Source organism: Littorina saxatilis, linkage group LG17 (genome assembly GCF_037325665.1).
Source record: "Littorina saxatilis isolate snail1 linkage group LG17, US_GU_Lsax_2.0, whole genome shotgun sequence".
Lineage (NCBI taxonomy): Eukaryota > Metazoa > Mollusca > Gastropoda > Littorinimorpha > Littorinidae > Littorina > Littorina saxatilis.
In genome coordinates this window covers 46,190,323-46,200,347 of record NC_090261.1, presented here as the reverse complement: position 1 = coordinate 46,200,347, position 10,025 = coordinate 46,190,323, and the positions used below count along the sequence as shown (strand labels likewise).

Genomic DNA, 10,025 nt, shown 5'->3' with positions numbered 1-10,025 from the left:
AGCTCCTTTAAATGACGTCTTACGCGCTGTCTTATTTCATCACCTGCAGCTGAGATTTGTTTATCGGAAAACTAGGTGTGTTATCAGCGGGACACTCAAAATTGCCCCCCTTGGTGACTGGGCATAACATACCGTACAACAGTAGTACACCTGAGCGTCTAAACACACGCTTAGTACAACAAAGTCAAGCCTAGTTTGCTCACCTGGTCTTGGTGATCAAACCCGTGAGCTTCTGCAGTTTGAACAATGTCAGGCAGACTGAAACCCAATACAGGTGAGAAGGGGTATAAAAGGAAGAAGAAACAGCATGAAGACATCCCGGACAATAACCTGTGGCATCATGACTTGCATGTGGATTTTGGCGTTGTTTGCGGCTTCGGTCAGCGCTGGGTCTCTGGAGGTAACAGCTCTCTCTGATTGTCCGTCTGTCTACCAGACTCTCTCTCTCTCTCTCTCTCTCTCTCTCTCTCTCTCTCTCTCTCTCTCTCTCTCTCTCTCTCTCTCTCTCTCTCAGGCTCAAGTTGATGGTCTCAGCTGCTGAAGACGTTGTCTTAATACGATCAATTTCGTTTGACAGAAAGTCCACGTATAAGCAATCATAACCACAAATATCACAAGAGATTATGAAGCTTGAGTTTGGCTTAGCTCAAGAAGCAATTTGAAATACATGTCGATATTTTTCTCCGAGGGCTTATTTTATACCGCAGCGCATTGCAGACGACTTAGTTCAGTCGGAAGGACTAGACGTGCAAGGCAAAAAGATTTCCATTTTTCTCACGGAAACCCTTTCTTTGACACCTACCGCCAATTACCTGAAAGTGGACAAGATCACCTTTTTTGTAACCTTCAGATTTTGTTTTGGTCGTGCATAACAGGAAAATTTATCATAATGAGAAGCGTAAAATTGGTGTTTTACAAAGTGGAACTGATTTTCAGAACCTAAGACTGAAGGGTCAAAATGAGGCAGTGCGTAAAGCGCCATCATCTTATAGAACGTTACGGTCTCAACGGAATAGAACAGAAAGTAAAGCTTCAACATTTTTCTATGAAATCTTTTGTTTTTATTGTTCCTTTGGTCAGACTTTAAGTATTTTCTTTGCGTTCTTATTTCAGAGACAGAGACGGCAGCTGGGGCGTAAGTATTACATAAGTTTTTCTCTGTCCATAATTATCTTGATAAGACAGTAGGCCTATATATTGTGTCCAGATATTACTTAGCCGTCATGGAATGCAATGGGGTCCGTGAAAAAGGTAGAAAAGTTGATACCAACACAAGAGAACCCTCACTGTTTCATGAACAGGAAATGACGTACTTTGGAGGGGTAATAGAAATTAAGGGGAAAAGATATTTTGCTTGCGTGTCAAATTTCAGAGCTGAACAATGCCAGTGTGTGTTGGATCTGTTCTCATTGAAGGTGTTTTAATGCTGTAATGGTAAACTTGGAGCGTTCATGATCATGACTAGCTGGAGATTGTCAGTAGCCTACAATTGTTGCTGCTTTTACTTTGATTATTTTATTAATATCGTAGAGATTCGTCTAAAAGACGACGACAGCGACAGCAGCAACAACAACGACGACGACGATAACAACAACAAAGAAGAGCAACACACCGATTTAGCCCTGTGTGAGGTTCACCGTCCCACTAAGTGAATCTCAAACGGTTGTTCTTCTTTCAGTATGTGACGTCACTTCGGCCGAGGGGTTAATTCGGGAATATACATATAAAGAAGGTGAAATATTATATAGAATGACAAATCCATCTGTACTGATTTTTTTTTTTTTTACGTTTACGCTCCTTCAGCTGACTGTCAATTGATGAACTGGCAAGCTCACGGTGGAAACGAGTACGGTTACTTTGACCACACCAAGTCGTTCACTGCAGCTGAAGGGATATGCATGCGTTGCCAGGCTACCATTGCTTCCATCAGCAGTGCGGAAGAAATGACTTTCGTCCGAGCCTTGTGAGTTGTATTTTGTTGTCGTTGGTTGTGGTGGTGGTGGTGGGGGTTGACGGCAGCTGAAGGGATATACGCATGCGTTGTCAAACTACAATTGCCTCCGGCGCCAGTGATGACGAAATGGCTTTTGGTTTGTTGTTTGTTGTCATGGTGATAGTAAGGGGATGGGGAGTGTGGGATGGGTTGTGTGTGTGTGTGTGTGTGTGTGTGTGCGTGTGCATGTGTGTGTGTGTGTGTGTTTGTGTGGGTGTGTGTGTGTGTGTGTGTGTGTGCGTGCGTGTGTGTGTGTGCGTGCGTGCATGCTAGCGTGCGTGCGTATGTGTCACTGTGTGGGTTGCTGGTTGACTGGCTGGTTGACTGACTGGCTGGTTGACGGATGGTCTGTCTATCTTTATCTCTGTCGCATGTGATCCACTAACCCCTAAAAGCCAAAGACTATCTGTTCTTCGTTGTCAAGGGTGCCAGGCGGCCATGCATTCTGGCTGGGGGCTTCAGACAGAGGCACGGAGGGAACATTCGTCTGGCTGGACGGATCATCAATGTCCTACACCAACTGGAGGAAAGGTCAGCTCTTTTTACATTTAGTCAAGTTTTGACTAAATGTTTTAACACAGAGACGAGGGTCGTGGTGTATGTGTGTGTGTCTGTGTGTGTGTGTGTGTGTGTGTGTATGTGTTGGCCTACTTCTACCGACTATTTCTATGTTACACACCCGTGTTCCGCGGACCCAAGAATTCAGCGGACGTCCGCTGAATTTTTTATGGCTGAATCACGTTCACACAGCCAACCTGGAGACCCCCTCAAAAGGCCCGCCAAAACTGCAATTTGTCCGCAAAAGTCGTAATTTTCAATCTTCGTGTGTTAGCCTTCATACAAATCAAGCTTTGGCCTCTCAGCTGTGAAGTGTTGTTTATTGGTTTTCACATCTACTTATTATCACTAGTTAAATGAACAATCAGGGCACTCTGCTAATTACAAATCTGCTTTACTTTTTCTTCTAAACCGATTAGTAAACGAGTCCTCAAAAGTGGGGTCTTTTGGTGCTAGTCCTTGGAAGACTTGGAAGTGCCTGTAAACAACACTCTGTGTGTGTGTGTGTGTGTGTGTGTGTGTGTATAGCGATTCAGAGTAAACTACTGGACCGATCTTCATAAAACTTTACATGAGAGTTCCTGGGAATGATATCCCCAGTTACGTTTTCGATAAATGTCTTTGATGACGTCACATCCGGCTTTTCGTGAAAGTTGAGGCGGCACTGTCACAGTGACACCATCAGTTTTCAATGAAATTGATTGAAATTTTGGCCAAGCAATCTTCGACGAAGGCCGGACTTTGGTATTGCATTTCAGCTTGGAGGCTTAGAAATTACCTGATGAGTTTGGTCATTAAAAATCGGAAAATTATAATAAAAATTATTTTTTATGAAACGATCCATAAACAATTTCATCTTATTTTTCATTATTTTCTGGTTCCAAACACATATAGGAATGTTATGTTTGGATTGAAAACAAGCTCAGAAAATTAAAAATATAACAATTATGATTAAAATTAAATTTCCAAAATTGATTTAAAAACAATTTCATCTTATTCCTTGTCGGTTCCTGATTCTAAAAACATATAGATATGATAAGTTTGAATTAAAAACAAGCTCAGAAAGTTGAAAGAACAGAGATACAGAAAGACGTGCTATCCTGCTCAGCGCAACCACTACCGCGCTATCCTGGCTAGTCAATTTCACTGCCTTTGCCACGAGCGGTGGACTGACGATGCTATGAGTATACGGTCTTTGTGAAAAAAATGCAGTGCGCTCAGTTTCATTCTGTGAGTACGACAGCTTGACTAAATGTATTTTCGCCTTACGCGACTTGTTTTTTCTCTTTCTCTTTTTTGTGTGTGCAAATCTGCAGATTATTTGACCTTTGCACGAGATCGTAATTCGCAGGCAAAAAAAGAGCTTGTTTTGTTTTGGGCGCGTTCAAGCTCTTCTTTTGATTCTTTGAACACTTTGCACGCGTGTGTTGGTGTGTGTTTGTGTGAACGTATGTGTTTGTGTATGTATGCGTTTAGTTTTCAATAAGAACATCGTCAGTATATCCATGCATCTTTATATCTTTGTGTGTGCATTCGTCCTTCCTTCCCTCCGTTGAATTCCTGAAGGAACAAAACGATGCTAGCATTGTACATGTTGATCACGTAGGTCATACTCGCGTAAAGGAAGTAGAAGAAAACAAACTTTAAGACATGGTAGTAGCTTCCTTGGTATAGCACTTGACTTTGTGATCTTTTGAGCACGGGTTCGAATCCAACCCGGGACGAACACGGGTCATCTTTTATGTGCAGACTAAGAGATGCTATCCATGTCCCACCGCTGTAGCATATCAAATACCTCGGTTATTCTGCCAGAAGTACGAGTTGCTGATAACACACACACACACACACACACACACACACACACACACACACACACACACACACACACACACACACACACACACACACACACACATGGGTAGCACAACTTTCAGTTGATGTGAATTATCCAATAAGAGGAAGCGACCCGAATGTCTTAACAATGGGATGATAAACTCTTGAAAATTTGAGAAATATTTCCAGGAGAACCAGACAACCAGAGCACAGACGAGGCCAACGAGGCAGACTGTGCCTACGTCAATAACCACGGCCTGTGGAGAGACAACCACTGCGACCTCAACTCCAAGAGATTCGTCTGCAAGAGGGCCGCAACCGGTCGTAAGAACCCATAGTCTGTGTGCATTTTGTTCTCTGTCCTTCGTTAAAGATTTTTTTTAACCGGCCTTTTTTTGCCTGTGTTTCTTTTCTTTTTTTGTTTCTTTTTTGTTAGTTTGTTTGTTTGTTTGTTTTCTCTCTGTTTTTATTGTTGTTGTTTTGGGGGATATTTTTTTGGGAGGTGAGGGTTGGGGGAGGAGGAGGAGGGGGCAAACAAATCAAGGAAGTACGTTAATCGCTGTGCCAACAAGGCTGTCCATATTTTGTCCGTCTTTCTGTAGAGTAATATTCAACGCTGCCCAGGAACAGCTCCATTGTTGATTTTGTTAATGTGTCCAAGTGGAAGGATGCTCAAGAGCCTATCGCATATGAAGGCGTTGAAATTCGTGATTTTTTTTGTTTGTTTGCTTAACGCCCAGCCGACCACGAAGGGCCATATCAGGGCGCTGCTGCTTTGACATTTAACGTGCGCCACACACAAGACAGAAGTCGCAGCACAGGCTTCATGTCTCACCCAGTCACATTATTCTGACACCGTACCAACCAGTCCTAGCACTAACCCCATAATGCCAGACGCCAGGCGGAGCAGCCACTAGATTGCCAATTTTAAAGTCTTAGTTAGGTATGACCCGGCCGGGGTTCGAACCCACGACCTCCCGATCACGGGGCGGACGCCTTACCACTAGGCCACCGTGCCGGTCTTAAATTCGTGATGATTTACATAATGCGTAATTAACACAATCATTTAACCCATGACAACCCTAACTGTTTCAACAGCAGTAGGACACCTGTAACCCATGACAACCCTAACTGTTTCAACAGCAATAGTTACCACAGTATCACCCCCACCCACGACCGCACCGACGACCATGATGACCAGACCCATGCTGACCCAGACCATGGGAACCAGTCCCATGATGATGACCACCCAGACCATGCCACCTGTGACAACGGTCGCTCCAGTCTCCATAGGTTAGTCTGTCTCCATTCATCTTCAAGGCTGTGCGTATTCCAGACCATCCCGACTGCAATGAGAATACATGTACCTCCAACGCGGAACTATAGCTTCTTGTCGATATGTTCAAGTGGTCGTAATCTTGCCTGCAATTAGAATACCTCCAAAGCGAAACAATCTCAATATGTTTCTCTTGTGGTCGTTTCTAGATTATCCCGACTGCAATGAGAATACTTCCACAGCAGAAACAGCTTGTAAACCTTTTTGTAACAATATTTCTCTTGTGTTGGTTCCAGATCATCACGACTGCTATGAGAATATCTCCACAGCGGAACCAGCTTATAAACCTTTCTATTTATGTTTCTTTAGTGGTCGTTTCCAGATCACCCTGACTGCAATGAAATTATATCCACAGTGGAACCAGCTTATAAACCTTTTTGTCGATAGGTTTCTCTAGTAGTCGTTTGCAGATCATCCCAACAGCAATGAGAATACCTCCAACGCGGAACTAGCTTGTAAACCTTTTGGTCAATATGTTTCTCTGTACTAGTGGTCGTTCCCAGATCATCCCGAATGCAATGGGAATATCTCCACAGCGGAACCAGCTTGCACATGTGTTTGTCGAATATATTTTTGTGGTTGTATGTGTTTGTACCAATAGTGATTCTTCTTTTTTTCGCAGTATTTCAAATCTGTTTTCATTTGTAAAGATAATTTCTGCAATTATGTATGAATACATCACATTTTCAGTCCTCTCGGTTCAAAAACTAAATTCAAATCTTGCTGCAATTAATCTTGTCTGCTACTTCACCTCTCAGAAACTGTGCAAAGGGTATATAACGTTTACAACAAAATATCCATCACTCTCTAATAACTGGAAGTTGTGGTTTTGCTTGCAGCCGATGCTGCCCCGTCAGTTGACCCCCGCGTTCAAAGCATGCCCGTGTTCATCACAGGTCGACCACAGCAGGAGGTTTCTCGTAAGTTCATTAGCAACATGCCACGGTGCAGTATTATGAGTAGTGAGAACTGTATGAATACATTGGTAAGTATTGATATTTAGGCAGTGAATGGCGCATACCTGAAACTGGTGTATAGGTTAGGTACCGTGCTCGAATGATAGGTTTAGGCTGGTTTGGAAATTTGCTTCTGTGGTGTGTTTGTCTCGTTTTGTTTTGTATAAACGCTCTCGTTTGTCTGTTTTGTATTGTCCTCATCTTCATTCGTTCATCACCACATCGCCGAACGCTCCAAAAGAGTGTTCTGCACCAGTGTATCTTCACCATATTCCCTTCATTACTGATCACCACATCGCCAAACGCACAAAAGTATGTTCAGTGTCAGTATAGCTTCATCACAGTCATGCCCTTCATTTGTCATCACTACGTCACTGTACGCCCCACAAAGAGTGTTCATCATCATTGTAGAGCGTCACCATTATTCCTTCATCGGTATCGCTTTCTCCCATCATCATACATGTTCAAAACCAAACAAGACATAAACACGCAGCAGGTATGGGTGACCTACAATACGTCGCTCAGCATGGGGAGCCTTGACGTGAAAGTGGAACATCCAGCGGGCGTGCTGCACGTGGGGCTGATGACATGGGGTGATTCTGGCAGTGTCCTTTCTGACATTCAGACCTCGTACGGATGATATGCGAAGATTGCATCTTCTTATGTGAGCCGGGTACGTTTGATAATGTCATAAACTCTCTGTCTCTGTGTGTGTGTCTCTCTCTCTCTTTCTCTCTTTCTCTCTCTCTCTCTCTCTCTCTCTCTCTCTCTCTCTCTCTCTCTCTCTCTCTCTCACACATCAAGGACAGATTGTAAGAAAAGGCGTAGCCTTAAATCTTAATCCTTGTTAAATAAAGTTCAATTCAATTCAATACAACTCTCTCTCTCTCTCTCTCTCTCTCTCTCTCTCTCTTTGAAAACAGCGAGCCAATTAATGAAAGAGTTAATTACTTTTTAAATAAAAGAACAGAATGCTATCGTGCGTGTGTATGGGTGTGTGTGTGTGTGGGGGAGTGTGTGTGTGTGGGAGTGTTTGTGTATGTATGGGTGTGTGTGTGTGTGGGGGAGTGTGTGTGTGTGGGAGTGTTTTGTGAAAGTGTGTCTGACACGGTCTATCTCTGGTTGTGTCAGAAGGCGACAGGTTACGACACTCATTTCAAATAATGTTCGTTTCAATAGTTTTAGCCATCTTCGATCAGCAGTAACAGTTCACCTCGCCTTCACACACTGTGTCCACTCTCCAGATACCTTTCAAACCAGAAACCTGCCGACGGATGGAGTAGACATGACCGTCAACAGGAGATATCCTTTCGCCACTTCCGTACGGGGAATTATTTGTCGCTGTTCTGTTCAACATCACATACCTTTTTCTTCGCATCAATTCGGTTAATTGTGCTTTTCATGCATATGAAATTGATCCGAGGAAATAAAATTGATCACAAATCAAATAGAAATCGTGTTGTCATTAATGTCATTGAATTCAATCTTGGGTACGTTTTCCTTTCCTCTGTTTATTTGTCCGTCTGTCTGTATTTGTATTTGTACATTATTCACTATCAGTGTAACTGTCCATGTTTGTCTGTGAGCATTCATATACCCTTAATTTGTCAACATGTGACAGTCTATCTAATTGTGTGTTGAGCGCGGGGCTTGATTTCTGTGGCGATCTCGAATTGATTTACAATCGAGCACTCTTATTGAGGAAAATATATATTTATATAGGCGCTTATACACCTCCACCCACACCAACACACACACCCACATCCACCCCCATTCACATACATAGACAGAAACAATCACACACGTACACACACAAACATACACGCACACGCTCGTGCGCATGCAACGGGTCGACCTAAACATTATCCTCTAAATAGTGTTGTAGCTGTTTACTATCCAGAGCACACGGATAGGCAGTTTAGACCTGCAGCCCGAGTTGATACCCCCATAGTCAAGACGTTACTATCGTTGCTGTTCTTCTATGCACGCTGTTTGTCGTCAGTACTTCGCATGTAAAATTTGTTGAAAAAGTTAGACTCCGAAGTCATCCCGCAAAAGCACTACACAACATCACTGATTGCTGAGCGCTGCTGAATACCAGAAGTGCACGTGCGTTTCTGCTGCACCTGGCTCTGAAATAACGTCTGGAGTCTCTTGAACTGAGCTTTCTGCCGCCGTTCCCTGATGATGTTGAGGGTGTAGAGAAAAGGGTTGAGCGCCGAGTTGAGCGGCAACATGAAGATGGCCAAGGCCACGTTGACCTCGCCGGGGACAGGGACGTTCTGCGAGGCCAGCACGCCCAGGAATCCGATGGGGAACCAGCAGAGGAAGTCGGACATGGCGATGGTGATGAGGCGCCTGGCGATGGCGAGGTCCTTGGACGACGACCTGGACGTGTCCGCCATGGTGATGCTGTTGATCCGGATGGAATGGTAGATGACCGCTTGCCCCGCGGCGATCAGCAGGAACAGGACCGAGTTGAGGACGATCATCACGCCGAAGGAGTAAGCAAGGCCTCTGAACTGCTGCCTCGTGACGGGCAGCGGGATGCAGATGCTGGTCTGCTTGTAGAACTCCCAGTGCCGCGTGACGGGCAGCAAGGGAACCAGGGCGAGGAGAAGCCCAGCCAGCCAAGACAGTCCACACGCGATGCGGGCAGAGTTCTGCTTGAAGTGGAAGTCGCTGAAGGGAAAACGCAAGACGAGAAAGCGATCGAGAGTGATGAGGCAGATGATGAAAGCGGACACCTCACAGGACAGCAGGGAAAGAAAGCCGAACGTTTTACAAGCCACACTGTTTCTCCACCGCACGTCCTCCCACAGGTACGCTCCCTGGTACATCCTGTCCACCACGCCAATCGTGGTCAGGTACACACCCATGAGGAAATCCGACACGCACAGGTGAGTCACAAAGACGCCGAACCCTTGGTCACTCCTGCCCTTGCTGACAAAGACGCGGTACACAAAGCTCCCTGCGTTCCCAAACAGAGACATCACGGCAAAGACGTAGAGAAACATGCGAAAGAAATCGGATCGTAAGAGCGTGTCACAGGAGGAAACTTCGTCAGACTGGGCATCACAGCTGGACGCAGGGAAACCGACGGGCAGTGTGGCTGGGCAGCACAGTTTGTAGTTGTCAGCGTACACTCTCCTCAGCTGATTGAGGCCTTTTAGAACTCCACGCGGAAACAGCGAGACCGGACAACCTCGCACGTCTAGTGTTTGAAGACCCGCGAAAACACCAAACCCTGCTTCACTGATTTCGTCCACAACACTATCTGACAGATTGAGTTCTCGAGTATTTCTAAACACAGCCATGTTTTCGACATTCAGGAAGGCCAGAGCGCACC

The 10,025-nt window shown here is 44.8% G+C and overlaps 1 protein-coding gene across 4 annotated transcripts; it reads left to right on the top strand.

The window, feature by feature from the left end:
• Positions 1 to 266: 266 nt before the first annotated feature.
• LOC138953456 (C-type lectin domain family 4 member F-like) lies at positions 267 to 9,729 on the top strand. Of its 4 annotated transcripts, XR_011451532.1 has the most exons (9): positions 267 to 400; positions 1,114 to 1,135; positions 1,804 to 1,963; positions 2,418 to 2,524; positions 4,574 to 4,708; positions 5,528 to 5,677; positions 6,560 to 6,640; positions 7,173 to 7,349; positions 7,921 to 8,061. XR_011451532.1 is itself a non-coding variant. In XM_070325278.1 (8 exons), exons 1-8 carry the CDS (start codon positions 308 to 310, stop codon positions 9,712 to 9,714), a joined length of 900 nt encoding a protein of 299 aa, XP_070181379.1. In that variant the 5' UTR covers positions 267 to 307; the 3' UTR covers positions 9,715 to 9,729. The 4 variants fall into 4 exon arrangements, 3 of the variants coding, with proteins under 3 accessions (XP_070181379.1, XP_070181378.1, XP_070181380.1); XM_070325278.1 differs by lacking the exons at positions 7,173 to 7,349; positions 7,921 to 8,061 and adding an exon at positions 9,560 to 9,729 and having other exon boundaries at positions 4,574 to 4,705; XM_070325277.1 differs by lacking the exons at positions 7,173 to 7,349; positions 7,921 to 8,061 and adding an exon at positions 9,560 to 9,729.
• The last annotated feature ends 296 nt before the right edge of the window (positions 9,730 to 10,025 follow it).

What these genes read in the sequence shown, in the direction of transcription:
- LOC138953456 (XM_070325277.1), top strand. Translation starts at nt 308, where the DNA reads ATGAAGACATCCCGGACAATAACCTGTGGCATCATGACTTGCATGTGG. An exon ending in TCAGCGCTGGGTCTCTGGAG is followed by an intron (nt 401 to 1,113) that starts GTAACAGCTCTC and finishes TTCTTATTTCAG; the next exon opens with AGACAGAGACGGCAGCTGGG. An exon ending in GGTCGCTCCAGTCTCCATAG is followed by an intron (nt 5,678 to 6,559) that starts GTTAGTCTGTCT and finishes TTTTGCTTGCAG; the next exon opens with CCGATGCTGCCCCGTCAGTT.